Consider the following 27,946-nt stretch of genomic DNA (forward strand, 5'->3'; position numbering starts at 1 on the left):
TCTTGAAAGCTTCTCCAGTGTTTGCATATAAGAGTATCTCCACACATTCCCCCCGGCCCGCGCCATAGTGCTGTCGTCCACATTCGCCCAGCTTGGTCTTTGACACACTCATAGCAGTGCCTAACTTGCTGGCCTGGGGTGCCCAATCATTCTGGCTACCTAAAAACATCTCCAATCCCTCTGGCACCTGTGTGTTCTTTGCTTTTCCCTTTGCAGAACATAGGCGATTTTATACCCTATTCTTGTCATCCAATAGCTTTGCACCCTCTATCTTGATCTCTCAACGGCTAGATATGTTAATAGAGAATTACGTGAATTTATAATTGTTTGCAGATCGAAGAATACATCCACTACGGGCCCCTGATTCATCTGTCTCACGCGTGCCTGGTCCAACTTTTCTTTTCCTTTTGTTTTACCAATCCCATAAATTCTGTGCTAGGAGGAGTGCATAAGCTCGCTATGGCTTCCATGCTGCATGCTTGTCCATACTGTGGGTATGAGACTGAAATCGTGAATGTGCTGCCTGCGTTTTCAGAGAATCCGCACTGCCAACGGGTATGGCCTCGAAAATTCTATGCCAACTATGCCAAGTGACTTTTCTGACAACATTTGCTTAGTGTGGGCTATCTGTCACTGAAGGCGATAGCAAGGTAGACAATGACCTTTCTTCTCTTTTCGCTCGTCAAATGACGGTGAACCATAGGCCTCAAGGCCTCACACCTATATGCCCAGCAACGCCCCCAACCCCTCGCTTTTCCAACCCGTCTACAGTTCCAGATGGCCCTCCGATCGCGTATAGCATAACTCAGCATTATCATCACTCCTCTCACCAGGCACGTATGGGACTCCAAAAATCGGATTCAGACATCGCAGGACCTTTAGAACAGCAGAAGCCTCCCGCTGGACGATACATGTCTTCCAGGGAAACGCTCTTGCGACATAACATCAACCCTGATACCCTCTTTCCTTCTCAGCTTGCGTTATTCGAACAAGCGGACCGGGAACAAAAGGCCCGGCTTGTTGAATTGTGGCAAATATCGCCCCCCAATTTTGGAAATCCATCGTCTCTTCAGCCTTTCGCCAATAATCTCCCTGCTCTTAGCACCCATGGCGCGGAATGCTCCCAACTCGACTCTTTTGGTAAGGCGCTTGATCCGCATAACGATGTTATGATGGATGAAGATAGTACCAATTCCTGCGATACCCATGCTGCTGAACCATACGTGGTTTCAGGTTATGAAATGCTGGCACAGAGGGAATATAATCTGCCCACGCAGCCTTCACTCCCCTTTCCCCAGGGAAACTCTCCCGCTGAAATTCCATCCAGCGCCACTTATAACCCTTCTACAGACCCTGTCTATAAAAGGGAGGATCGACAAGAAACCCAACCCATTGAGCACCAATACGGCGCGTTTGAAATGAAAAATTACTACATTGGGTGTGGGGTTGCGAGGGCTCATTGGCTTGAGGATCAACACTTCTTTTGAACTGTGGTTCTGGGGCTTTGGAACGCGCCGCTGACACGGTTCTGGGTAATTTAGCGTTTCGAGAGGCTGGGCCGCTTTCTGTCTTCGGGCTCCGCATCTTTGTCAGAGATATATCCATGCAGTTTTCAGTGAGCCGGAATGATGCCTTTATGGTTGACCCGCGTGCCATGTTGGGATTTCTTTGTCAGTTGTTTTGTTTACCCTTTTTTTTTTTTTTTTTTTTGGAGGGCGGGGGGGTTTGGTTGGTGGGGTTTGAAATTGTATTATGAATTATGAGTATGTTCATGTTCACCAATACCCACACGCGGTCCACGTTGTTCTTCTGGATTTATTTTCAACTTCTTTCTGGTTTGAGCGGAAACTGCATCTCTACCGCTTTGAACCCTTATCACTTGATCAACTAAATTAATCATGGAAAGATTTGGCAAGGATTATTTACTATATCCTCTGTCAGAGATGATGATAAACAAAGATGCGCTGTCTTGGTCGCCACTGTCTTGGTTGCGTTCCTGAGTGGCGACTGCGGAGTCTCCAATATGTATTGTATATATCCCATATGGAGGAGCACCCATGTGTTAGATTGTCAATCACGGCTGCCCAGCACCATGCACATTAGAGCCTTGCTATGGAGTCTTTTCCCCAGTCCAGATAAAGTTCACCACCTGTATGCAGTCAAACGCAAGACAGACATACATAACCACAAGGTGCCATGTGACACAATACAGTTCAATACATGGGAGGGGGAATTTCTGGAAGAATGTACTTTCTTCTAAAATCCGTATGTACATATACATATGTAAGACAGATATATTCCACATTATAAGGCGAAATATGGGGAAGAAAAACCAAGAGAGAAAAAGCATATCTCTGTATATGTCAAGGATTTAAATTGGACAGCTCATTAATCTTTAACAAATGAATACATGTCACTCTTTACTTGGCCTCAACATCATGTAGTTAGGCTTTGAGGAACAGGGAGAGTTGTCCCAAATGACTGCACTGTAAATTCTTGGGCCATAGTTGGGAAACTGTAGTAACCCAGGAAGGTCCTTGTAGCCATAGGAACAGTAAACAAAACAAAACCAGTGACAATTATTATAATGGGCTGTTTCCTTCCTTCAATTGTGGCTCACCAGTGGAGTGTGTAAAGGTGTAGCGTCTCCAAGCTAAAGTAAAGGAGCCGTGTCTTAAAACAAATACATAGACCAGAAACGAGCGCGGTCATGACGATGTGACAAAGTTTTCTTCTTCATCACCAGGATATAGGATACCATCCGGGGTATCCCCGCCTGGTGCTGTGGAGGGATGACCATAAAAAGGAATGTCTAACACGGTACACCGACGCGAAGGCACCATCTTTGATGGACTGTTCATTATCAGCAACTCAACCATCCAAAACCAAGACGGATAGGGCATACTAGGGTTTGTGGTTTCATCGCGACTAGTTTCAGCAGCTAGTCTGGTGGCCCCTTCTGTGGGCATGGGTAGAGCTGGCACTATGGCGGATATCGCAGCGACAGTAAAGATGAGAGCCACGAGCTTCATTGCTAGCGTCCCGTTGCTCTTTTATCGGCTCCCTTAAGGAGCGCGATAGGGCGAGGTCACTGGTGGTAGCCGGGGTTCTGAGATAGTCGTATCTTCAAGTAAAACTCCAAAGGGAAATAATGCATTCGCTTATATGGCCGAGTCTAAACAAGGTTGTCTGGAAAATTTGTGACCGTAGATGATATAGAAACCATAGATCAGTTGCAGCAAAGGAACTAGGTTCTGGAATGCATTCTGTGGGAGGGGTTCTGTTGACGCTCGCCTTGATATCACTGAACACCCCGGGTACAAACGAATAAATAATGCTATTCACACCTCAAAAGAGAGTGACGTGCAACGACATATCAAAGATGCTGAGCTTTGGTGAAAGGAGTAGGAATAGCAGTCATTTAGCGCCAATAGCGATTGATGGAATCCTGGAAGTTCCCGATCTCCAGAGGTAATGGGCGAGGGATATCAAGAGTTATAAGCTTAGGTATCAGGGACCCAAAGTGGCTTCTGGAGGGAGCCCTTCCCAGGCCGGTGGCTTTATGCCAGACAAACGCCCTGCTCTCTCCATTTGAACATGCAGAACCTTGCATCTTGGACTCGTACGCATCTTCCAAAACGGTATACAAAGAAGCCTTTCATTGAAGGCGGCATTTAGTATGTTAACCATGAAGAAGACGTGCCTTATTGACGGCTCTCCGAATTTGGGTATCAATAATGCAAGACAGGCAAGCTTTGACATTAGCGAACAATAAAAGTGCCGGCCGGCTTTATGGGGGAGAAGCGACTGGATGAGCATTCGCTTCATGTTGCTTGACCCGGTTCTGTGATTTGCCCAGGCAGCCCATGCACAACCGGCGATGCTGGGCTAGGAGGAAAGCTGGAAGCGGAAGAGGAACGAGGACGGAGACGAGCGACGTGCAGCGTAGTGTTTGACGTGTTTGTCTGGTTAATTAGGTAAGGCTGCGAGTAGAAAGTGGGTCTCAGATCACGTTAAGGTTTTCCGAGCAGTGCATTATGTAATAGCCGGTGGCTGTTACCAGGTAATTACGGGCGAACTTGCAGGTAGCTTCCATGCAGCCTCGATTGCGAGAAATCTTTCTTTGCCGCGAGAAACCGCTCCTGCACACGAACACACACTGGCTGCCGATTTCTTGATATATCCGAGCAATTGCAAAAATGTTTTCCATGAGAGTTGCGCAAAACGCGCAGGTATGAGTCTCGCAGCATTTATTCCCCGCAGCACCGCTCTAACCTATGCTCGACAGTCTGTACTCCGTAACGCTGCAAAGTCTCCGTGTTTCTCTCAATCCAAAATTTCCACAAGATGTCTGTACACTTCAATTCCGCAAATTAACCATGGACCAGGGTTAACTTCCACTTAGGCATCACCACCGTGCAATCTGACATCTTTAAGCCCACCAAATATGGCGGCAAGTATACAGTGACGCTGATCCCGGGTATGAGTGCCTTATCCCCGTTCGATGCTGGGTCGAATTCGACATGGTTGCTGACTTTGGGGGACTAGGTGATGGAATTGGAGCCGAGGTCGCAGAATCCGTGAAAACCATCTTCAAAGCAGACAATGTACCCATCGAATGGGAACAGGTCGACGTGAGCGGTGTGGACGCGGGAACTAAACATTCAGAGGAGCTATTTAAGGAATCCATTGCGTCTCTAAGGCGAAACAAGATAGGTCTCAAGGGCATTTTGCACACACCAGTCGAAAGATCAGGACATCAGTCTTTCAATGTAGCCCTTCGGCAGGAACTCGACATCTACGCCTCGATTGTTTTGATTAAGAATATTCCTGGTTACAAGACCCGGCATGATAACGTTGATTTGTGCATCATCCGTGAGAATACTGAGGGCGAATATTCGGGTTTGGAGCATCAGTCCGTCAGCGGCGTCGTTGAGTCGCTCAAAATTATTACCCGAGCAAAGTCCGAGCGTATTGCGAAATTTGCTTTCAGCTTTGCGCTCGCGAACAACCGCAAGAAAGTCACATGCATACACAAAGCGAATATTATGAAACTCGCCGATGGACTTTTCCGGAGCACCTTCAAAAAGGTCGCCGAGAGCTACCCGACCCTAGAAATCAACGATATGATTGTCGACAATGCATCCATGCAGGCTGTTTCTCGCCCACAACAATTCGACGTAATGGTCATGCCTAATCTTTACGGAGGTATTCTTTCAAACATCGGTGCTGCACTTGTGGGTGGCCCGGGTATCGTGCCGGGATGCAACATGGGTCGTGACGTTGCTGTCTTTGAGCCCGGTTGCCGGCACGTTGGCCTTGACATCAAGGGCAAAGATCAAGCAAATCCAACGGCCTTGATCTTGTCAGGCTCCATGCTTCTCCGTCACCTTGGTCTTGATGAACATGCAAATCGTATTTCCAAGGCAGTCTACGATGTCATTGGCGAAGGGTAAGTTGACCTCCAATCTCCCAACGTTCAAACCCTCCTCGCAAGATTTTTGAATGATGCCGTTTCGTTTAGAAGCTAACTTAATCAGTGTTGTTCGGACTCGGGACATGGGTGGCCAGGCTACTACCCACGAATTCACTAGAGCTGTTTTGGACAAGATGGAAGCGGCCCTCTAAGCATCGGAGTCGAACCACTGTATGGACTAAGGGCAACCGCGCGAATCGGATCCGCTCCGCGCACTTTCGGCCTATTTACAACTGTTCGAAATTCGCGGCAAGATGTATTCGCGAAATCTACGCTCCAAAGGCAAACTAACGGCCCCAAACGAACTCTCCTATCCTCAATACACCATGAAAGGTAAATTATATATATTTACATGAACTGCTGAAAGCTTGATATTGACTCGATTTTCTTTGTTGTCCCAGCATATGTTTGTAGATATTTTAAAGACATGTTTCCAAGCTCACTGCATTTTGTTTAGAGGGTTCCTCGTGAAACATAAAATACTTGTAAAATAGGTGTCGCACAGCCCTCGAAATCCATATTCTTCAATTTTACCCTCCTTTTTTCAACAGAGGTTCTGATTGAAAAGTGTTTCCGAATTGGTTCAAAAGCATTAAGGTGAAAGAGCTGAAATAAAGCCTAAGATAGCTACCGGTACATCACGCCGGCGGAAATGGATGCATAACGAAAACAAAACTTCTTCGGGGGGAGAAGACATATCAAAATCGCCTTGCCTTCTGGCCCCCCCAGAATCCCATCAGCTCACCCGTTTCAGACACCCAGCCTCGCGCTCCATCCACCAAAGCTTTTGCCATTGCCTTGCTCTTGCTCTTCTTTTCGTTGCCAGAGCCCCCTAGAGGCGAGGTCGAAGACCCGTCTGCGCCGATGGAGGGACCTGAAGCATACCCTGAGCCTGTAGTGGGCAAGACGTTCTCGCCCGCACTCAAGCTCACGAATAGCGAGAAGGGGACGAGCCACACACAAAGGCCAAAATATGAGGCTATCTCTGTAAATGACGGGAGGTCGGAGCCTGCTCCATAGTGCTGTCCGCCTGTTGAAAAGGACGCTGAGTGAGAGGATGACCGACTGTATTTAGTTTGCAAGGTGGCGGGATCAGAAAAGTGGCGGAACCACACCCAGTGATTCAAGCCGACGAGGAGACAGGAGAGGATGAAGAGCGGGTCTGAGAGCTTGACGACTGGGAAGCGTCGGAGATTGCTAGCATATACGAGGTGTGAAACTATACTGAGGAAGGTAAGGGAGATGGGTAGCCCGTCGATAAGCCATAGTAGTACGTGGAGAGCAATGACTGTGTGGATAAGCCGCGACAGAACGCGCCGGGCAAGCACCGTGTGTTCTTCTACAAGCTCGGAGAGATAGTATAATCCGGAGGCTAGGAGAGAGGGGCATTATTAGCGATCGTTCACGGAAGATGTTTGCAATCTTGAGGTATCATACCAATTGCTAGAGTGAGAAAGCAAAAGCCTACTATCACCCCTAAGTAGCCGACAAGGGGTAGCACCCACATTGTGAACTTGAAATTGGCACTGTTGACTTGAAAAGATCAAGGAGCCTACTCTCCATACAGGCGTCCCGGCGGAATTGGCTCAGGTAGAGTCAAGGTGGCCGGATTGTCGCCGGAAATGATGTCCTCCCGTCGAAGTAGCTATTTCGCAGACATTGAATGATCCTAACAAATTCCCAGCTTGAAGATCGTGATAACTTTTGTAGCAGCAAAGTAAGAATTCGACACAAACAACCACCAAGGTAATTAGTGATGTCGTTCCTTTTTTCTTTGAAATAATCCAGTTGTTGGAGGGTTAAAATGATGAGTGAGCTGGCCCGAATGGAGCGCCTAACCACGGATAAACTAAACTAGTTAACTAATAACTATTTTCAAAACTAAAAAAGGCTCTCTCACAACTAAATGATCATCATTGGATGCGCTTAGCTCGTTTAACTAGCGGTTATTGAGTGGACAAACTACTCCGTAGGCGATCATCATTTACAGAACTTTTGCCAGCAGAAAAATAATCGGTCTCCAAGAACGCACTGGTAGTTGACGGTTAAGAAGGCCCGACGATTCCCATTTTTCAAACACGCGCTACCAAAATGTCGAGACCCGAAGACTCGTTGTATGTTGACCTTCCCCTTCTATTGGAAAATTGCCATGCAATATTGACCCTGCATCCTACCTTTCCAGGCCCCCCGATCTGTATTACAATGACGCCGAATCACGGAAATACACATCGTCCTCGCGGATTCAAAATATCCAGTCGGAAATGACACACCGTGCACTAGAACTCTTAGAACTTCACTCTCCTTCGCTCATCCTTGATATCGGATGTGGCTCTGGCCTGTCCGGTGAAATATTATCATCTGTGCCCCCGTCCCAGGGCGGCCCCCACACATGGATCGGAATGGACATCTCACCTAGCATGCTCGACATTGCACTTCAAAGAGAGGTCGATGGAGATCTTTTTCTGGCCGACATGGGACAAGGGATCCCTTTTCGCCCAGGAACGTTTGATGCTGCTATCAGTATTAGCGCCATACAGTGGTTGTGCAACGCCGAAACGACAGATGTCAGTCCTGAAGGTCGCCTGCGTCGATTTTTCGACGGCCTGTATGCTAGCTTGCGCCGTGGAGCCCGTGCTGTTTGTCAGTTTTATCCTAAGAATGATGCGCAACGCAACATGATCAGTGCGGCGGCGATGAAAGCCGGGTTCGGTGCTGGTATTTTGGAAGATGACCCTGGAACGAAAAACGGTAAATTATATCTGGTACTGACAGTTGGAGGCGGCGGGCTACAAGGGGATATTACAGGCGTTGTGAAAGGCATGGACGACGTAGAGGTTGTTGATGCAAGAAGGAAATCTCAAAATCTGCGGAAGGGAGCGAACCCAGCAGATGTCAAAGGGAGCAAGGCATGGATATTGCGAAAGAAGGAACAAATGGCGAGAAAGGGCAAGGTTGTGAAGGCGAGTTCGAAGTATACCGGAAGAAAGAGGCGCCCCGTTTTTTGATACGCGGCTGCGAACATGCTTCTTACGAAGTCATTGCTTCTTTATCGAACAACATCGATAATTACGGTCCATCCCATAAATCCATCTCTGTGCTTGGAACAAATAGCCCGTCGATTTATCACCTCAGCCCGAGTCAGGGAATGGCTTGTCGTCGATGAGAGACCGACGACTGGTTCAAGTACCGTTTCCTGGTGGACAGTTGTTGCCAAACTGGAGCCAGCGCGATAGGGTACGCCCTTGAATGTTGAAAATCCTTTTCTCTGGTTGGCTTGCAATCATTTGCAAGCAAAATCTCTGATTTATCCCCTACGAATGGCTAAGCTGTGGCCATTTCATGGCTCCCCATTCACAGTCAAGGACATGAAATGGCATGAATCAGCTTTCGATCCCCGTTATACCTATCTGAAAGGTCATAGATACCCAATCTCTACAACTTGGAAGGGCTAGAATAAGGGTGCTAATGTACACCGCTCTGCAGCTTAACACTGGGAACGGGTCTTGCTGTCAAAATTCATTTTCGCATACTGAACGTTGGTTGATGCTTTTCCGTGCCCCTTTGTTTCATCTCAGTATGTAATCCTCCTATTGCCTTTCCTGATTTCCACCAATGACCTTTGGAGCGTTAGAAGCAGAAAGCAGCTGGAATCATACTAGTCTGTATGTACGCAGATAAAAGAAAAGTTTGCTCACCTTTCCCCTAGCATAGAGCATATATGCAAATAATCATCACTGATGTTCCTGGCGATCATTGATATTTGTGCCACATACAAACGTTTCAGCGTACATATGCATTGTTCTGAGAAGACAATGCTGTTGAAAGCTAGAATAGGAGTGTATATCTGATTCCATTACCAGACAGTAGTCATATACACAAAAGGGCAACGTAGCTAGAAACATAAAGGTGGAACAAGCCTCAATGAAATGTACATGTAAATAATCCACATCGAGACTGAAAGAAAGGACACAGTCTGCGATTTGCATAAGAGATACAAAGGCGGAATGCAAATGGGGTATAAAGATCTCAGCCCAAGAAAAAAAGGCAAACGTATGGGAACTTCCTCCCCCGGCGGAAATCAGTGCGCCAATAGTACAGACCTTCCGTGCGGACACTAGCCCAATCATGAATACATATAAACAAAGCCCAAAGGGCGGAGAAAATAAGACTTGAAGTGGGAGGGGGGGAAAATAGAAAAAGAGAAGGTGCAAAGGTATATACGATCCCTTCGGAAAACCGATCGCAGAGAGAAAGGAAATATTTCCGAGGTGCCCATTTAGAGGAGAGGAATATTCCTCTTCTAGAGCTACAGTTTAACGGTGTAAGACAATTTCAGCGGATTCATAACAGGAACATTCAAGTAGTCCAAACAAAAGGGTGATGGCATACATTGTTAATTATAGGTCTCTCTCTTTATTTTCCGATGTCCATGAAAAGGAGAGAGCTTTCTCTTCGTTTACTTTTTGTGGCATGGGTCCCGGGTGCAAGCAAGCCATTCATGGAATGAAGATGTGATAGCGTCCCCTCATCCTGCTGTTGATGGGGCACCGGAGGAGGGTCATAAGTAGGATGTAGAGGGATAAACCCTGTGGTGTAGTTTCCCCGACGCTTAAGGTCTTCTGCTTCCTCGGCTCTCTGAGGCTCAAACGAATTTTGGTCATATGCAGGGGTCGGTAGATCTGTGAACATCTGATGGCGTGGGGACCGAATATCCTCGGGATTCAAACGTTGATTATTCAACGTCAGCTCAACTGTCCTGGTGCCGTGATCGATAGGTGGATGCTTTCCAAATATTGCATCAAATTCTGTAAGAAACATCGAAAATACAGGAGCAGGTATGTTCAATGTTGGGGCAAACACAATTCCAACATTTCGAACAGTCATTTTGTTCACATCGGCATTTTGGATAATGACAATTAGGAACTGAGAGATGGCTTTCAAAAGATCTAGGTTAGGCCGCGGAAGCCTATGAACTAGGGTATTAAATGCACTGATCTTTTGGTGCTTCTCATCCAGATCTAACCCATACTTTGTTAGTGGCAATAGCCAGTTTATTATGGAACAAGACTTACCAAGCACACGAATAAAATCTAAATGAAGCTCCTTAGTCAATACAGTTGTTGGTAATTCTCTTAGGTATTGCTTGAATAGGGACGCGACCGCATGGACATCGTGATAGTGGTCCCCTTCCAAGAAGTCCAAGTCGCCTTCTGTATTGAATCTTTCTTTAAGGGCCTTTATAACGACGTTTGAGCCACTCAGCCGGAAAATACCCTCTTCCAACTCCGCACGTTGGGCTCGCAAATATTCGAGGCAGCGATAAACAACAGCAGGAAGTCCGCAATCAAATCCTCGAGGACCACAAAATTCCACCGCCTCAGCCAGGGGAAGCCCAAAAACAGGCCGTATCGGTGCTCTTTGGTCGAGGAACACATCATGTACAGAACCAACTGAGTCCTGCCTTGACCCTTGGTTAGCCAAGTCCGCTGCTGTTGCGGCACGAAAACCCCATATGCTCCGCTTCTTTTCCTTCGTAGATGTTACGGTCTTGTTTCCCCAGGCACCCGCATCCTGAATCTTCATTCCGTTGGTAGGACCAGAGATTGTTTTCTGCGTCGGTGATGAATTGTCTTGTTCAAACTGACGGGCTGAGTGATCCGCCATGTGACCGGCGGGAGGAGAAACCTTACCGCCGCTGGGTCCACGGACTGGTGCTTCTGCAGCAACAACATCATCGTAGCTCAGTGCTTGAAGTGCGTTCGAGCCTCCTAATTGGCCACTTTCCAAACCGCCCTTCTTTGAATGAGGAGGTTGAAGACGCGATTTAGGAGTAGGACCGGTGGGCTTTGAGGACTGCGCATGGTGACCATGGTATTCCTCATCTGGCTCTCGTGGTTCCACGTAACAGAGGAGAGTCTCAACCCATACATCTCTTTCGTCGTCGCTTTCAGCACACAAAACGTGTCGAACCAAAGCCGAAGAATCCCTCTTCTTTGGTTCTAGGATTAAGAAAGCATGTCGATATTGACTATCGGGATCATCTTCTGTCCGTGACGGCGACTGGTTCTTTCCAGATGGCGACTGTTTTCCGATCTGTGCGTGATGTATCTTGATGGTTCCAAGATGAGGCCCACCGGGGGATTCATAATATTTCAACTCCGGTCCGTTAAGGACGAAATACCTTGATTTCCACCCGCCAAAATTCTTTCCCCTTTTGGTCAGATATCCCTCCATCCTCGGCTTCCCGTCAGGCCCGAATGATATTGGAGGCTTCCCGTTCCCTGCTCCATGGAGTAAATTGGACTCGTCGTCACGAGGTTCTATAGCATCCGCCGTAAGGAACTGGCATACCACCAGCCCTGCAGCTTCTTCCATCGGGTGGTTGAGCAAAGCTTCAAAGTACGCATTCAGGGCAGCCCTCCTAGCATCAACTTTAGCAGGGGAATGGCCAGTGAACATAGACCTCTCGGGTAGTTTTGTGGAGAAATTGGTGATTTGTTTTATTTGATGGTCTAACTGTGGTAAAGCAATGATTGCCTTCTCCACACGCCAGAGCTCGACCCGTTTTACACGCGAGTAGACACTTAACGTGAATACGGGTTCCTCTTCCATTGGCTTCAGTGCAAGGTAGCTACTACGAGACGGGCGCAGCCTGGATGACGAAACTTTCACATCAATGGAGGACAAGGAGCTGGGAGGAAGAAGCAATTCGGGGTAATCGGCGGCCACCATCCCACGGTATATTGTGTGGGAAGTTTCACGGCCAGAGACCGGACTATTTTCGTTGACCGTGAGTTTATACGTCGGAGCATCGCTATTTGACCTCTCGTTGGCGTTTGGCGCCTGTTGCGTTGTCTTCACTGTACCGTCTCTAGGGGCCTCCTGAGAGCCAGGAGGTGAACTTAACATATTTTGGAATTGGCCCTGCATTGCGTTCCTCGGGGAAATTGGTGGAGAGACCAGAGCATTGGGGTCTTTCGGGAAACGCGGCATTGGGGATCCTAACGGGCGATCTCCAGGTCTCGGGCTCTGGGGTAAACCGGGGCTTAGCGGTGATGTCAAACGAGATTTATCGGAAACGCTGGAGTCGGAAGCTGCAGGGTGCAACATGGCCGATAGTGAGGCGGGGGGAGGGGAATGTAGCCCGACAAGCCTCGGGGACGGTGCCATACCAGAGCGCGGGCTTGCTGGAAGACCAACCCCAAGGAATGCCTGTGCCTGTTCCTTTTGAACGTTCTCAGGCGGTGGGAAATTCTTGAGCTTCTTCTTATTCGATCGGCTTCGAAGTTCTTGTTCCTTCAACATCATAGCTTGCCGTAATTTATCGTCCTCCTCCCGCGTTCTTCTCCGACCACGTTCAATCGTTGGTATTTCATTGTCCTCCAGTATGTCATCATAATCAGATTCAGAATGGTCCTTACGGTGATCCACAATAATGTGAGGCTTGACCTTCTGCGCTTCGTCTAGCTTCAAGGGCGCCGGAGGAGGCTTCCTTGCAGGCGGCGGAATTTTGGTAGTGGTCTGAGCAACCTGGGGCGGCTCTTCTGTGTCGAAGCTACCGTGACTTGTCAGAGGAGTCGCGTCAGGCAGCCCGGTGTATCCTTCACGTGCAACATCTTTGCAGGTGCTCCCACTAGCTTCAAGAGGCGTTCGATATTCAGGTGAATCGGTAGCGTGCGAAGAAGCATCAGGGTTGGGGTCTATCGGAGACTGGGTATCTGGATCCACTGCGAGCATATCAACCGGTGACGATCGAACTTCCTCGTCAAGATCGGGCTGAGTGTTTTCCCCCTCGTGCTTTTTGTGCGAAGCTTCGTTGTGATGGGCATGGCTAGGTAGCACGATTTCAGACCTTTCCCACTTTTTATGGTCATCGTGGCGGGCTGTAGAGCGAGGCGCATCGGACGGAAGAGGTGGGGGAGCGTTTTGGATTTCTTTAAGTCGTTTTCGATACCTCTCTTTCTCCTTCATCGCCCTCTCGAGATCCTTGTTCAGTGCCAGCAGCATTGTTCGTTGTTTGTCGACCAATTTCCATAGTTGCGCATTTTGAGATGCTGCGTGCTGCTTCTCCTTGAGTAAATGTATGATAACCGCCTCGGGAGATCCCGCAGTCGCTATTAGATTTGCAATATCTGCCGGAGTGACATTGTTGGAGTCCAGAGAAGACTTGTGAGAATGAGATGTCGAAGAGAGCGAGGAGATGGCGGAATCTATTGACGACGTCCTCGGCACCACCCTGTGACCCTTGCCCTCTGCCATTGCGGAGACATTAATGGAGTTTGCGCCTGGGAATTTGTAGAGGCCGGATGCGTAGGCGGAATTGAGCCTGCCTGTAGGAGAGGTGGAACTTGGAGCTGTGTTCTGAAGCGTGGATGCTGGTGTCCGACCGAAAGCGCCGATGCCAGGTACAGGATTCGACGAGACAGACGACAGACTGGAGGTGGGCGAAGTGCAATTTGGTATGCCCGTTGGAGGAACCGGGAATCCCGAGTGGGTTACCAATCTCGTGGGAGATAAGGGCAACTGTGCAGGAGCAGTGTGGTCAGGGCTTGCAGTGGATCGGGACGGCTGCAGCGGTTGATCGCGCTGACGCGAGCGGAGGGTGGACGGAGCTTCAGTTGGGCCCAAGGAACTAGCGACAGGTACTTCAGCATGTGAGATGGGGTAGTTTCTCGGGGTTGAAGCGGTTCCACCAGCGCCAGGGCGCGCGCTCAGAGGGTGATTCGACGGCGGGAGTCTGTTGTGTGCTCTGGCTTTTGCGAATTCGGGGATCGCAGGAGAGGAGGCAGAAGTCGAGAAGTGTAAAGGGGCAGCAGCAGGGACCACGTAAGGTTGTGAAGCAAGAGATTGGATTTCCGCATCACGGTGTTGCCGCCGTGGATGCGACATGGCTCCCTAGCACAACCATGCAGGGGGGTGGGTGGGTGGTTTTGGGCGGGGGGTGGAGAGGTTTGTCACTGAGTCTTGGTGGTTTTGCGGTGGGATTGTTCGAAGGATTGGGAGGGAGAGAGTCAGGTGGACTTCGGCTCTTGGTCAAGGGGCTCTGAATTTAATTAAAGAATCGCAGACTAACTCGACTTCATCGTAGTCTGGACCTCTCTCTTGTCTGGTGATTGGCTGCCCAGAAAATTAAGTCTGCTCTCGCTGCTGTCAAATGCTGAGCGGGCCGAGTTCTCCTGCAAGAATCATCTCCCCGTCTGTCGAACTCGCTGGGCCAACCTGTTTTCTTCCAGTCGAGCTTGGCCGTCCGTCGATGCCTCTGCATCTTTCCCTCAGCGCGTAGGCTGTGCTCGAATTCGGGCACAGCACAACCCCCGCTGCCCGTCTACTTGGCTCGCTAACAGACTTCCAGGAGCGACATTTGGTGTAGCATGAATCCTGGCCCATCATGTAACCGATGTGAGTAGCTAGCAGTCAGATCAGGACTTCATGCTCCGTGCAAAGCTCCGAGAAACCTCCGATGGTTACGTATCTGCCTCGGACTCTCCTCTGTCCACCACGGCCTATGTGTGGATTTGCGGGATATTAGCTGTTGTACGGAGAGGTGATTGGAGTAAATTGAGATTTCATTTTACAGAGGTGTCTAACCTACATGACCATTTCCCTACCTCTGTGGCTGGTTATGGGTGATCATACATAACTAGCCGTTGTACTCCGTACTCCTACAGGATATATAGTATACATCGTGGCCAGGAGCCCGCCCTTGTGCCCCCGTTAAAAACGATAAGCCAGATCCAATACGCCTCCTGTCCGGCTTCATGCTCCCGTTTTCTTTTTTCTTTCCTTTGCTTTTCTTTTCTTTTCTTTTCTTTTTTTCCCCACCCTTCTTAGCCTATGCAATATTACCAGCCATTCCCATAAAGATCGCTTGAGCTGCAAGCTGGAGCGACCACAGCCCTACTTTCTTGAGACGTCGTTTTCGCGCCTGCTCGTCTACGACATCTCTTGCGAAGGCTTCGTATGTCTAATCACACGCAACATGTTAACAAAAACAAGATGCTCAGGGTCCAAAACAAAAAGTGGAAGACTCACCTCTGCCGACAGATCATCCATCAGTCCGCTGTCGAATATAGTCCAGCTCCCATCAAAGTCGCTCACTCGTTTGACAAGCCGGCATTGGATGGGAATGAAAGTACGCTTGGAGTTTATATAAGCCACGATCGGCCGGATGAGCGCATTGTTGATATAGGAAAGATCCCGTGTGAAAAGAGGAACAACCGCTCTCACATTGTTTAGATGGATTCTGAGATCGGTGACGACAAATCTCTTGTCATTTTTGCTCGCAGCAGACAGGAGGTTGGCGGTGCCATCCTCCACGTTGGTAGGCAGAGACTCCGCCAGGGACTGGTACCGGTTGGATGTTACCGTTGCCTCCAGGCGGTCATAAAAATCCGCCATTACCTTGGCCAAACTCTCGTCGTTTTCAGCTGGAAACATGATGTCGGCAACAATGTCAACGTTTCCTTCGTGGATCCACGAGAAGGGGCCTTCAACACCTCGGTTGAGATGGTCGATGTTGAGTCCATCAATCCGAATTCGACTATGCTTCTTCCACGGGCTGGGTTTCCCATTCTCTTCCACTCCGTTATTCAATTGCGCCCCAGTGTAGCTGTGTGTCTGTCGGGGGTGTATGGTAAACAACGAGTTGTCAAATGACCCAGACATAATGCTTGCAGATAAAAAGTCGTAAAATAGCCACTGGCGCCTCAGCTGCGGCAGATGGCACGTAAATATGCTCACGGGAAAAGGCCTGAAGTTGTTAGGTTGGTAGACTGTGACTAAAACATCCTCCATCCGGAAAGAATCGATTTCGAAATCCCCTGGATTGTGTTCGTGGCGGTAGGACTTCGGATCTATGGGTTCATCTGGCCAATATACATGGGTCCGATCAACAACGCCCCGTATTCCCTTCACTTCTACATCCCGCAACAGGCCCTTGCCGTTGAACCACTTTGTAAATGAAAGAGTAACGTTCACGGTATCAATCGTGACGTCGAATTGGGTATAGTTTGTATCTTCTTCTTCGCCGCCGTAGTCTTCTCGCTGCTGGACGGATGGAACGATGCTGTGGAGAGCCGCCGCGGCCGCTGTTTTCGACGAACCTTTACTTACATTCCCACCGCCTTGACCAGGCCTTCTCGAAACAAACACATTTTTGAAAGAAATAACGCCGTCCCCCCATTTTGGTACAATTGCTGATTCGAAAACGACCTTAATCCCAGAAGATTTCGTCAAGTAATTGCCGACCCATCTGGCTAAAGTTTCTGCATTGAAAGAGTTAGCAGTTTTACTTAATCCATACGGAAAGGAAAAGGGGGGGAAAGGGTTCTCTAACCTTGTGCAAATACAGTATTAATAGCGAATATAATCAAAGAAAAGAAAGTCGTCGTGCCCAGGAAAATCCACAGCACATGACCTAAAAGGACCCAAGAGAAAAAAGCGCCAATTTCGTCGATATTAAACGGCCGCACGCTCCGTATAGAAAACCACTTGAATCGTATCTTTAACCGCGACCAAAACCCAGTTGCGGCTGCTAGCAGTTCTTCCCTTGTTGGACTCCGGACGTGAGAGAACCGGTCTATCAGGTATATGTGGTGTGAATTCGGAGTATGTTGCTGAGAACCACCCTTGAAAGCTTCAGTGCGATGGGGTTCTGCTTTTGGATCTGACTTTGCGCTGCGCTGGGACGGTTCTTGGGAACGGTTCGTGGCATCGTCTTTGCTCGACTTTTGCGACGCAAAATTCTCTTCTGATGTGTGTAGATTCCGTTTCCAGGCGTAGAGGATTGGGGTGTATATTTTCCGGCTATCTCTAAACTTGGTATGTCTTACTCCTAGCTGTCTTGGGATGAAAAATGCGAAGTGTGCGGGCGACTTGGTATTTGCGCTCATGCCATTGAAGCCAAAAGCCGCATAATTTAGCCTAGAATTTCTGCATCCGACAGGCGTTGGAGTAGCTGTTGTCCCCCGCGAAGAATAATTGCGCCTTGCCAGAGCCGTCCGTTGACTCGATGAGCATGTCGGGCCCGGTTGTCCGGTGCTTGGAAAAAATTGAGCAGTGGATCTCCATGTCGTGCCAAATAGATTGCGTCCTATATGTCTGGACATATCTTTCGTGGCATCCTGGATCACCTGGTTGAGTAGGATATCTCCATAGGTCACTTTGATTAAACGACAACTGGAGAGCACAAGCCTGACAGCTTCCCAGAATCTTGCTGCGTGCAATACGGAGTAGTGATCGTCAATCGGCAAGCTTGGAAGTTTTGAAGCTTAAGTCCGGGCCTGTGCAGGGTGTGCGTTTGCTCGGTTTGCATGTCAATTTTCCCACACCAACAGAAATCCTCGAAAGATAAGATTTAAAAAATCACTGATAAAGGCGTGTTTGCGACCCGGCCGTTAGCTCTCCCTTGAGACTTGTGTTGTTGAATCCGATAAGAGCATATTGCTTCTAAGAAAGAAAACATTTACAAATACCCTGTTGTCAAACCATGCCCGCTCCAACAAGTCGTTTGAGAGTGCCTGAGGAGATTGGGAAGAACGCCGCCGCATCAGCTCCGCAGATAAACCAAAGTACGTTTCCATCCGTCTATACTATAGACCTACCTGGATAGCTGCTTATAATGGCCTAGATGAGGATGATGTGTTAATAGACTCTTCCGCGCCCCTGCCGGAGATAACAACAACCTCCCAAGATGCAGACACCGAGATGCACGTTGATGAGGAAGGACGGCCACTATTCACCCCTATAAAAGCGACAGACGGCGCGTATCGTATAGAGAATCGGAAGGTGCCCGTTCCGCCTCATCGAATGAGCCCGCTGAAAGCTGCATGGCCGAAAATATACCCTCCGCTCGTAGAGCACCTAAAGCTACAAGTCCGAATGAATATTAAAAGCAAGGCCGTTGAATTACGGACCTCGAAACATACTACCGACACCGGCGCATTGCAAAAAGGAGAAGATTTCATCAAGGCGTTTACCCTTGGGTTTGACGTAGATGATGCGATTGCGCTACTCAGATTGGATGACTTGTACATTGAAACATTTGAAATAAAGGACGTCAAGACTTTGAACGGTGAGCATCTGGGGCGAGCAATTGGCCGTATCGCTGGTAAAGATGGAAAAACGAAATTCGCCATCGAGAATGCTAGCAGGACTAGAGTTGTCCTTGCGGACCAAAAAATCCACATTCTCGGGGGATTCCGAAACATTCGCATTGCTCGGGAAGCAATTGTTAGTTTGATTCTGGGCAGCCCCCCGGTAAGTAACTAGGATAACTCTATCTCCGTATTACCCTGTTCTCTTTTTCGACTAATAAGAATGGATTGACAGGGCAAGGTATATGGGAACTTGCGAACTGTGGCCTCACGGATGAAAGAACGGTTCTGAAAAGGTTCGATTTTTTAAACAGATACCAAAGGCGTTTTGGGCTTTTTACTTTTCGAGATGGGATTTTACTTGGCGAACGAATTTGCATGGCATACGGTTTTACAAATAATGAATAGAAACGCACGTTGCGAAATCTTCTAGTGAGGTCCGGAAATAAAAGAAATTCAACTTGATAATCATCTCAAAGAATCTAAGAGCCATCCCAATACCTTGACGCCATAACTCAACTCTAGTCCTGCTTCAGCGGGGTAATCACTTCTTCTATTCCGTCCGCCGTAATAATCATCGTTTGCAGCCCATCGCCAACTTCGATGTGCCTCTCCACAGCGCTGGTAAAGGCATCGCGAACCAGTTCCAGAGCAGTAGCTCGAGACAGAGGCTCCGGTGTCCTCTGAACCAGCTCACCACCGTGTTCAGCACTTTTAACGTACTGGTTCTTAAGGTTCACTTGATTGTCCAGGAAAGGCATAATCAAGCTAGCAGCAGCGCCTGCCGCCCGACAGTACTCTCGTTCATAAGAGCCAACAGGATCATAACTATAGAGAGCACCTTTGCCGTCTTCATCTAGGCCACCTAAGATCGCATGAACGTAGTAAGGAAAGAATCGTTTCGAGTATAAGATGGTCGATAAGCGCTGGGCGCATGCCTTGACGGACATCCGCTTTCCATGGTGGTACTCATACATCTTAACAATCGCATCGAGCCGCTCTTTCAAAGCCTGGCCATCGGCCGAGAATCCGACAACGGAGAGGATGATATGGCCCCCTTCGCCTGTCTCATCCGCACCAATCTTGAATATCTTTGGAGCGAACCGCGTATTGATATTGTATCCGGAAACTGATCTAGTGTCGCCAGCTAGGATCGCGAAATCTGGCCCCGTTATTCCCAATGTGGAGCCACCGTTGTCGGTGTATCTGTGTATTGTCAGGTAACCGCTGAGAAGAGTACCCAACCCAGGAAGCTTACGGGTAAAAGCCATGCTGTTTGTTGGATCCAGACTCCTTCGAAAATGAATAGCCAATGGCTTCTGAGGGTCGCGACGTTTCCAAGAAGGTAGTCATCGTGAAGTAACGACTTCGGTTTGCCTTGGACGACGGTGCTAATGGGGGTTATCTGGAGGATTCAGAAGGGAGGAATAGATGTATTTGAGCAGAATACGGTGGGTTGATAAAAGTTGGGAACAGTGGCCTTCCCGTTAGAGGTAAATATGGATTTTTCTGGCTTCGTTGATGAATGATGAGAGCTCCTCGTTTGACGATGAGGCATCTGAGGATGAACGGCCTCCCAGCAAATGAACGCGAAGCTCCTGCTGCCTCCCAAGCCCAACAAAATAACACGCCGCTAACGAACGACTAGATTACGTAATGACATAGCTCCCACCCACTCTACCTGTCTTGTTCTGCACGCCCCTGCGAGACTGGTTGACGATTAGTGGTTATGTTCAGCCTTTAGGTACTATATATCTGGCTGATACTATGCTCGGTCTTGGGGCATATGGGAGCAGTAGCGAAGATGAAGGCAACGTTCCCCAGCCCTCTCACAAGTCCAAGGTAGGACCTACTGACAACGTCTCGTGGAGAGTACCTTATTCACCGTCTCTCTAAGCAGCATGAGAATGAACATTCTCGACAGATAAAGGGTCAGCGGTCCCGGCTCAAGGTTACACTTCCCCACGAGATTGCTCACTGAAGCAAAAGATCAGGAAAACGAACGCATCCGACCTTCTAGCATTCAGTCCACGGAGGACGTGAGCGGCCCCCTTATGGGTCCCTTTCAGCCGTCTGAGCAGCTAAATTCGACCGAAGAAGCCTCCAGTTTGTCTCACCAGCCGGTTACGTTGGCTGCTCAGCGTTCCCTCATGCGAGATATGACGCTGCCGCCATACCCGAATCTTGATATTCCGCCATCACCTCCAGGATCCCCTCCCCCGGCCTCCAGCCAAAAATTTACTCATTTTTTATCCCTGAAAAAGCAAGACATCCATTTCAACGAAAAACTTGCCTTATCCTCATCCTTGAAGAATCCAAGCCTCTTCTCGAGCTTAAGACAACATGCTGGACTTGAGGAGATGTCACAGTATGGAACTTCTCTCGACCACAGTATATGGGATGTCACTTGCCTTCCCCACTGGGGATATAAAGAAGAGTTGCAAAGAGCGCAGCAGGAAATTCGCTCCAAAATTACTGAGAAAAAAGGATTGACGCCACGGGCCAGTGTCGACTTCGTCGGGGCATCTAAAGAGATGAATCGGCATGACAACCCGGCAGGTAGAACGGTGAAAACCAGCGCAGTTGAACGGCTGATGACTGATCTGGACAAGGAGGAATCGGATGTTCTAGGCCAAGGCCGGCGGTGAGTAGAATCACCGCCGAGTCGAATACATACTCCAGGCGCCCAATTGTAGGGAATTCTTACAACGTTGGGGTATTGTTCAAGGAAGTAAGGGATATGGTTAGTACGTGCTGAAACAATGGCCAAGCGCTAAGGGAGACTCCTACTATAATATGTATTCTCCCCGGTGTATGTAATGGATTGTCAGCTTAGTTTCAAATGCATAATACATTTGGTACATACCGAGCAAGTATGAGATACATAACGGCGTAATGAGTTATCATTAGTTAATTTGCAAATTCGCGTGGTTGGTCGAACTAACTAGCTAGTTACATAAGCAGAGAGCTGGAGCTCCCTGCTCGATTGGGTTCCAGGCAGATGGGGATGACACCTCTCTCTGGTGTTCCTGGAATACCTCTTTCGTACCAACTTCACTTCTCATCCAGCTCCATCATTTACACTACCACTTGCTGCCCTAGATATAACCTTGCTCTTTGGTCGTTGTTTCTACTTTTTGACGCAATTACCTTGCCCACCTGGCCAAACAATCTTTTCTCTCAATCATGAACCATTATCCGGAAGCTTGGGGACGGGTTGGTTGCCTCTATCAGCCTCTTTGTTGGGGATATGTCAAGCTGACTGAACTACCGTGGTAGCCAAGGAACGATGTCTACGGGTCTTATGATCATTCATATCTTCAGAGTATGGGGCCTCAAACCCATACACAGTCTCCTATAGTGACAGGAACGTCTGTCGTCGCTGTCAAGTTCGATGGAGGAGTTGCAATAGCCGCTGATAATCTAGGTTCGTATTGTTTACGGCCCCAGTTATTTCGGCTTATTTAATTTCGTGACTTTTGGATATTTCAACAAGGAATGTTTATCTGACTGCCAATCTTCCGCGCAGCTTCTTACGGCTCCCTGGCTCGGTTCCAGGACGTGAAGCGCCTCCGGGCTTTTGACAATTCGTCCGTTGTTGGCTTTGGTGGTGATGTTTCCGACATGCAATACATTGATCGCCTCTTAAACTCTCTTGACATCAGAGAGAATTACTCCTCATATGGCCAGCACACACTTAACGCTAAAAACCTGCATACGTACCTCTCGAAAATGCTGTATAGGCGACGCTCCGAGTTCAATCCTCTGTGGAACCACATCCTGGTGGCTGGGTTCGATCAAGATGGGAAACCTTTCTTAAGCTCCGCCGATTTGCTTGGTACAACCTTTTCGGCGCCTTCATTGGCAACCGGATTTGGTGCGCACTTAGCCATACCAATCCTGCGAAGATTATTTCCAGAAGGTACACCGATCGAAAGCATCACCAAGGAGCAGGCAGTAAGTGCCTTGAAGGAGTGTATGAAGGTGCTATACTACCGCGATGCAAGAAGTTTGGACAAATATTCCATTGCAGTTATTACCAAAGATGGTGTAGAGTTGAAGGAAGACGAACAGTTAGAACATCAAAGCTGGGGATTTGCAAGTGGGATAAAGGGTTATGGCGCACAGGTTGAGTGATTGGATGCTACGGCGCCTCGTTGATGTAGCCATTTTTGCTAGGTTTGACATGATATCCATGAATTCATAACAGAATAAGGACTGGCCTAGGCAGATCACTGATCAAGATAATACAACATAAGTAGTTTAACAGTCAGCGGACATAAAATTGGATATCACTTCCAAAAAAAAAAAAAATTAAAATAAAAAAAAAAATTTAACCCCTCAAGAGCTGGGTGAAGAGGCTTATCAACTCTTCACAACTTGGCTTGAGGTTCGCTAAAGACAACTTTGTTGCTACATGTTCCGACACCTTCAAGCGAAACTTCTACTTGGTCTCCGTCCTTCAGCCAAAGCTGGGGTTTCCTGCCCATACCGACTCCTTCAGGTCTAAAAATGCAATGCTGTTAGCTCCCGAGGGCTAAGATTCAGTAGAGAAGCAAGGGATGAACTCACGTTCCAGTAAAAATCAGATCGCCAGGTAGGAGCGTTGTACCCCGGGACAAGAAAGAGACAGTTTTAGCCACGCCAAATATCATGTCCTTTGTGCTCGAATTCTGCACAACTTCTCCATTGAGTTTGGTGGAAATGTTTAACGCATTTGGATCCCGTATCAAGTTTGCAGAGACGATTCCGGGGCCAAACGGAGCCCATCCATCGAATCCTTTTCCAAGCCCCCACTGACCTGCTCCACGTTTAAGCTGCCAGTCTCGATGAGAGACATCGTTGCCAACCGCATAACCTAGAACGTAATCCAGGGCACGAGATTCAGGGACATTGTATGCTTCCTTTCCGATTACAATGACCAATTCGCACTCATAATCTAAACCCACCCCTTCTTGCGCAATTGCTGGAACGGGGATATCTTCTGTCGGCCCAGTTGCGGCAGTGACAGGCTTGAAAAAGAGCACGGGGTATGTAGGAATCGCCATATTTGCTTCTTTGGCATGCCGGGCATAGTTGAGCCCCAAGCAACGTATTGTTTTGATGTCATTGAGAGCAAGGGGGGCTAAGAGCTTCTTTACATCGGCAACCTGTTCGGTGACGTGGTGTTGGCCGAATATGTCCCCTGTGATGACACGGGCTTTGTTTGCTCTGGCAATGTCGGTGACTCCTGTGGGGAGAATAGCATCACCATAGTAGACCTTTCCATCTTTTGCAAGGAAGCGAACCAGGCGCTACACCACATATGGTTTATCAATAAACCATTAGCTTTCTGTTTCTCCCCGAGTTGGATCAAAAAGAAAAAAGAAAAAAGAAAAATCAACGAGGCGTGATGATAATATGCAGATATGTATGCACAGAGTGTGAGCTACAGGAAGATATCACCGACGCATACGCATACTATGAAAAGTATAATGTGCCACTTACAGAGAAAGAAGCCATTTTGATCACTTGGATATTGCAGCACAAAGGAAACTGCTTTTGATCTTGAACGACTAAGAGAAAAAAAATGCCAACAAGCTGCAAACCGGCGAGGAGGTCGCCTTTCACACGCTTATGACTCCATTCAGCCTACTGTCAAATGTTATTCCGTAAATACTCCTCCGTGCCGATTTTGGTGGACTCGGCCGGGAAATCGGTAACTTGAGACGGGGATGGGGCAGGAGTCAAGCTGCGAATGCTCCACCAAAGAAGCTCAGCTTCGGCGCCATGCATTTTCTTGATTCTGTTCCGGCCAAGCATTACCTCAAGAAACACTCCAGATCGTCATCCTCGACCGAACTAGGGCCATGAGATTGTCTGGTCTACAGCGCCAGGTTCTGGCTTTATATCGTCAATGTTTGAGGGAAATTAGAAAAAAGCCCGTGGTAGGTGATCATATATTGAACTACACCCAAAGAACTCCGTATGCCGCTATTCCGACTAGCTAATCACAAAGCCTCAGGGTTCTCAAGCAAATTTCAAGCGCTATGCCAGGTAATTAATCAATCGACTCTTTACTTCGTACAGATTAGCTATCTCACAGAAGGGTTGACGGAAAAATCCCCAGGCAAGAGTTTCAGAAGAATCGAGACGTGAACAGGAAGGATTTCGCTACCATCGAGTACCTCTTACGCAGAGGGCAAAAACAATTGGAAATGTATGCTTCTCCAGGAATCCGAAATATTACCCCGTGAAAGATTGTCGGCTAGGAGGAACCGATGGGCAACATGATTTGGATGGAAATTGAGCTCTGTTGAGCGGATGAAAGCCCGATCGATTAGCTTTCGGCAACAGCGGGAGTGGCTTCTGAGGAAAAGTTCATTCACCCCATGCCTGAATGAAAGCTGTATTCATTCAAGCAAACTGAACAGATCAACTTACGATCGGTCTATATTAGAGGAGCCCTAGGGAATTGCATCGCATAGGCTCAATGAAAGCCTGTGTGGAGGAGAATATGGAGGAGGATAAAACCAATGCTGCTTCACAACCGCAGGATTTGAGTTCGTCTGGGGACGAAAGATAGTATTTCAAACACCACTTTCATTTGTCCAACAGTTGGTCCGTTTCCCTACAGGTCAATGCAATTTTACTTCTCGAATACGGGAAAGGAATAAGTGTCCAAAACTCGGAAATTTCCAGCAAATAATAACTAACTATAGACAATTATATTAAATAACAAAATGCTAATTAATCCGAGAAAAAGTATTGCATTTTAATCTTCACCGAAAATACCGGCGCTCAAGCTTCATGGGGGTCAAAGGCCACAATAGCTTCCTAGTTCCACCAAGTCGCCCGACCAACAGGACGCAGAGAGTAAGGACACAATAGTTCGGATGGCCGCATGGCAGCCCAGCGAGCTCGTCGGTTCAAACTTACCCGGCCTGATACAAAGCTGGCCCAGCCACAATGTGTGGATTGATCATAGAGAGGTTAAATGGCGATAGAACAGGATCACTATCTGTAACGGCAATAAACATGGTCCCGTTCACGGCCGGATCGCCAGCATACGTCTCCAAATTGGGTTGAATAGTCGTTCCCATGTTCATCCCCCCGCCTGTTTCATTAGACTGTAGAGTCAAAGGTGAATAGGTAACATTGAGTTGCGTCACCCACACGACGAATTTGGGATCTCCCGCATTTGACGACGTTATATAGCTGTTGTTTGGGCCAACAGGCTTTCCAGGGGTTTCCCACATTAATTGAACCTCACGCCCAGGCCAAGAAAGCGGCATAGACCTATTCTGAGTAATAGCTGGGCCACAGTCATTGGAGTTATCAGTGGCATTGAGGCAGGATTCTGATGGGGAGAGGTGCGAGTTTCTTAGTGTGTTCATGCCGGGGCCAAGTGTTTCGTTAAAGCCGGCCGAACCGTTCAAGCGAGCCGGGTTCGGTTGATTAAGGATATATAGAGCCGGGAAGTTCTGCCAGACGAGTCTTGTCTGACCTTCTGGGCACCAACTAATGAATGGTGCCATCAATGTCCAAGCCCAAGATTGAGGAACTCCAACTTCAAACCAGACCGGCATTGGAAAGAGACCATCAAACTGCCTGAAAATCATCTGCTGGCGGGCTTCTGTAGTGATAGACTGGAGTAGCAAGGTTGCTGCTTCACGGGAATCTAAATGTTCGAGGAAGCCATATACCCCCGATTCTCCAAATCGAGTGAGCTTCTGGCTAAAGTCGACATATTCGCGGACTGTTGTGAAGGGATAATTATAGGCACACAGCTTAGGGGCCTGAGCTCCCAGCATATTGCTGATGAGTGTAGCATGCCCGCGCTCCTGTTCTGCCATAAATTGGATCAGATATCGGTCTTCGGCTGTAAGTCCAGCCGCAACGAAATCTTCATCTGAAAAGGCAGCAAGTCCATAATAGAATAGATCGAGCTCGATCCATTCCTGATACAGTGCAAGGGCCTGGCGGTCGTTAAATCATGCATTTGAGTTAGAATGAATTATTACGCTTACCAGCGACTGGTAATCGAAATCGCTTTTAACATTGTAGACAGGTTCTGTGCCATCAGTTCCTATACCGCCAGCGGGCGCATAGGGAACCGGCTGAGGGGCATGGAGTTGTCCATCGCTTGGGTAACTCGTCGCATTGGGGTTTGGCGGCTTGTGAGCAATGCTAGACGCGAGCACGCTTGTGCTCAAGGCGCCAGTCGTCGTTGGTGTCCCTGTGAAGGGCCCATGGCTAGAATGGATCGTGTCGGTTCTAACTGGCGGCGGAGCAGCGACAGCAGAATTGAGGTATGCTAGCAGAATAGCAATATATGCGGCGTAGGGCTTCATCCTGAACCTCTTATCAAGTGTATTTCATCAAGTTTCAAGGGACAGAAAAAAGGGGGGATAGGGACAAGCTTAAATATATAGATGAACTCGCCAGAGATCAGGTATCTTTAAGGGTGACGCAAAATGTCATAAAACCTTAAATTTGATTTCTTTCCCTTCCATAAATAGTGGTTCCGTCCTCTTCCACCTGAGCAAGGCACTGAGAAATACAGTTTTTCTCATCGCTGTTGTTTCCATTTCCTCGGGCGGTCTGGATTTATGGCTTGTGGACAATGGCGTCATATGGGTGATCCTAGGTATTGATAGAACCATTTCTCAAATCAGGTCTGACCAGTTTTGATTCCCAAGCAAATGACGAACAGCAGCGAGGGCGGATCCGTCATCCTCCGGCCCATAAATTGGACCAGGCAGGGCGGAGGACGAGAGAGACCAACGAGGCTAAATATCGATAAGTTTTGGGGTAATATTCAGTTTTTCATGAGGTCACCCTCAAAATCTTCATTCAAGCTTTCCTGTATTCTGTACAGAGCACAATGAACTGAGTTCAATGTGATGAATGGGGGATTTGGGACCACTATTCCTCTTGAAGCTAGGTAGTTAGCTCCATGTAAAACTATCAAGGAAAGCTGAAATAGCTCTTAGAGGTCTTCCAGGCTCTGTGTAGATTTATTCACATTTGTGAACTCGAAATGGTGCCACAGTGGATCAATCTGCTATACAAACACATGAGCAGCTGTATGAGAAACTGAATAGATCCCTTATGATGATTGCTAGGATAGCACCCGGAAGAGGCAAGGTCCGTTTGTAAAATGCTTGAAGGTAGATAAGGAACGCTTTTCCGATTGGACATTTGAGCAACGAATGTTGTCCGGATAAAGGGATCCAATCTGGCCTTAGCTGGGGGACTGCTGCACATCGGCAATGGATATTTACTGAGATAAATAGCCTCTGCCAAGCCTGCTTTCGTTTCCATTTCTCAAAGCCGAGCGGCGAATACATCTAACTACAAAGTAAAGGTGTTCGAAATTCCACGGATAAATTAA

General features: G+C 48.1%; 12 protein-coding genes across 13 annotated transcripts; 6 read left to right on the forward strand and 6 right to left on the reverse strand.

Annotated features, from left to right (window-relative positions):
* Positions 1-54: 54 nt before the first annotated feature.
* On the forward strand, positions 55-2,078 carry D8B26_006911 (uncharacterized protein). The gene is made up of 2 exons (XM_003066825.2): positions 55-555; positions 618-2,078. Exons 1-2 carry the CDS (start codon positions 460-462, stop codon positions 1,485-1,487), a joined length of 966 nt encoding a protein of 321 aa, XP_003066871.2. The 5' UTR covers positions 55-459; the 3' UTR covers positions 1,488-2,078.
* Positions 2,079-4,104: 2,026 nt separating this feature from the next.
* IDH1 (isocitrate dehydrogenase (NAD(+)) idh1) lies at positions 4,105-6,849 on the forward strand. The gene is made up of 5 exons (XM_003066826.2): positions 4,105-4,232; positions 4,289-4,349; positions 4,406-4,480; positions 4,549-5,452; positions 5,541-6,849. Exons 1-5 carry the CDS (start codon positions 4,200-4,202, stop codon positions 5,626-5,628), a joined length of 1,161 nt encoding a protein of 386 aa, XP_003066872.1. The 5' UTR covers positions 4,105-4,199; the 3' UTR covers positions 5,629-6,849.
* SVP26 (erv26 superfamily protein) lies at positions 6,134-6,983 on the reverse strand (the record flags this gene model as incomplete). The annotated part of the gene is made up of 2 exons (XM_003066827.2): positions 6,134-6,848; positions 6,914-6,983. 2 exons carry the CDS (start codon positions 6,981-6,983, stop codon positions 6,175-6,177), a joined length of 744 nt encoding a protein of 247 aa, XP_003066873.1. The 3' UTR covers positions 6,134-6,174.
* Positions 6,984-7,459: 476 nt separating this feature from the next.
* D8B26_006914 (uncharacterized protein) lies at positions 7,460-9,183 on the forward strand. The gene is made up of 2 exons (XM_003066828.2): positions 7,460-7,590; positions 7,659-9,183. Exons 1-2 carry the CDS (start codon positions 7,568-7,570, stop codon positions 8,479-8,481), a joined length of 846 nt encoding a protein of 281 aa, XP_003066874.1. The 5' UTR covers positions 7,460-7,567; the 3' UTR covers positions 8,482-9,183.
* Positions 9,184-9,889: 706 nt separating this feature from the next.
* Positions 9,890-14,457, reverse strand: D8B26_006915 (uncharacterized protein; the record flags this gene model as incomplete). Its single annotated transcript, XM_003066829.2, has 2 exons — positions 10,549-14,457; positions 9,890-10,494 (listed from the first exon to the last, which is right to left on the reverse strand). The coding sequence occupies exons 1-2, from the start codon at positions 14,363-14,365 to the stop codon at positions 9,890-9,892; spliced, it is 4,422 nt and encodes a 1,473-aa protein (XP_003066875.2). The 5' UTR covers positions 14,366-14,457.
* A 565-nt stretch (positions 14,458-15,022) lies between these two features.
* MDM31 (Mitochondrial distribution and morphology protein 31, mitochondrial precursor) lies at positions 15,023-17,689 on the reverse strand. The gene is made up of 3 exons (XM_003066830.2): positions 16,812-17,689; positions 15,509-16,740; positions 15,023-15,440 (listed from the first exon to the last, which is right to left on the reverse strand). Exons 1-3 carry the CDS (start codon positions 17,581-17,583, stop codon positions 15,309-15,311), a joined length of 2,136 nt encoding a protein of 711 aa, XP_003066876.2. The 5' UTR covers positions 17,584-17,689; the 3' UTR covers positions 15,023-15,308.
* Positions 17,690-17,852: 163 nt separating this feature from the next.
* On the forward strand, positions 17,853-19,272 carry PNO1 (pre-rRNA-processing protein pno1). Its single transcript, XM_003066831.2, has 3 exons — positions 17,853-18,045; positions 18,105-18,733; positions 18,806-19,272. The coding sequence occupies exons 1-3, from the start codon at positions 17,964-17,966 to the stop codon at positions 18,860-18,862; spliced, it is 768 nt and encodes a 255-aa protein (XP_003066877.1). The 5' UTR covers positions 17,853-17,963; the 3' UTR covers positions 18,863-19,272.
* PRE7 (Proteasome subunit beta type-6) lies at positions 19,092-20,115 on the reverse strand (the record flags this gene model as incomplete). The annotated part of the gene is made up of 2 exons (XM_003066832.2): positions 19,829-20,115; positions 19,092-19,776 (listed from the first exon to the last, which is right to left on the reverse strand). The coding sequence occupies exons 1-2, from the start codon at positions 19,921-19,923 to the stop codon at positions 19,092-19,094; spliced, it is 780 nt and encodes a 259-aa protein (XP_003066878.1). The 5' UTR covers positions 19,924-20,115.
* A 164-nt stretch (positions 20,116-20,279) lies between these two features.
* Positions 20,280-21,440, forward strand: PRE4_1 (Proteasome subunit beta type-7). 2 transcript variants are annotated; one of them, XM_066125333.1, is made up of 3 exons: positions 20,280-20,412; positions 20,471-20,501; positions 20,560-21,440. In XM_066125333.1, exons 1-3 carry the CDS (start codon positions 20,338-20,340, stop codon positions 21,216-21,218), a joined length of 765 nt encoding a protein of 254 aa, XP_065981415.1. In that variant the 5' UTR covers positions 20,280-20,337; the 3' UTR covers positions 21,219-21,440. The 2 variants fall into 2 exon arrangements, with proteins under 2 accessions (XP_065981415.1, XP_065981416.1); XM_066125334.1 differs by having other exon boundaries at positions 20,565-21,440.
* A 178-nt stretch (positions 21,441-21,618) lies between these two features.
* Positions 21,619-22,860, forward strand: PRE4_3 (Proteasome subunit beta type-7). The gene is made up of 3 exons (XM_003066834.2): positions 21,619-21,786; positions 21,850-21,997; positions 22,100-22,860. Exons 1-3 carry the CDS (start codon positions 21,757-21,759, stop codon positions 22,705-22,707), a joined length of 786 nt encoding a protein of 261 aa, XP_003066880.1. The 5' UTR covers positions 21,619-21,756; the 3' UTR covers positions 22,708-22,860.
* D8B26_006921 (uncharacterized protein) lies at positions 22,098-24,237 on the reverse strand. The gene is made up of 3 exons (XM_003066835.2): positions 24,058-24,237; positions 23,143-23,864; positions 22,098-23,076 (listed from the first exon to the last, which is right to left on the reverse strand). Exons 1-3 carry the CDS (start codon positions 24,070-24,072, stop codon positions 22,944-22,946), a joined length of 870 nt encoding a protein of 289 aa, XP_003066881.2. The 5' UTR covers positions 24,073-24,237; the 3' UTR covers positions 22,098-22,943.
* A 991-nt stretch (positions 24,238-25,228) lies between these two features.
* On the reverse strand, positions 25,229-27,403 carry D8B26_006922 (uncharacterized protein). The gene is made up of 2 exons (XM_003066837.2): positions 26,580-27,403; positions 25,229-26,528 (listed from the first exon to the last, which is right to left on the reverse strand). Exons 1-2 carry the CDS (start codon positions 26,901-26,903, stop codon positions 25,485-25,487), a joined length of 1,368 nt encoding a protein of 455 aa, XP_003066883.1. The 5' UTR covers positions 26,904-27,403; the 3' UTR covers positions 25,229-25,484.
* Positions 27,404-27,946: the final 543 nt, after the last annotated feature.

The sequence above is a fragment of the Coccidioides posadasii genome, chromosome 3 (genome assembly GCF_018416015.2).
Source record: "Coccidioides posadasii str. Silveira chromosome 3, complete sequence".
NCBI lineage: Eukaryota > Fungi > Ascomycota > Eurotiomycetes > Onygenales > Onygenaceae > Coccidioides > Coccidioides posadasii.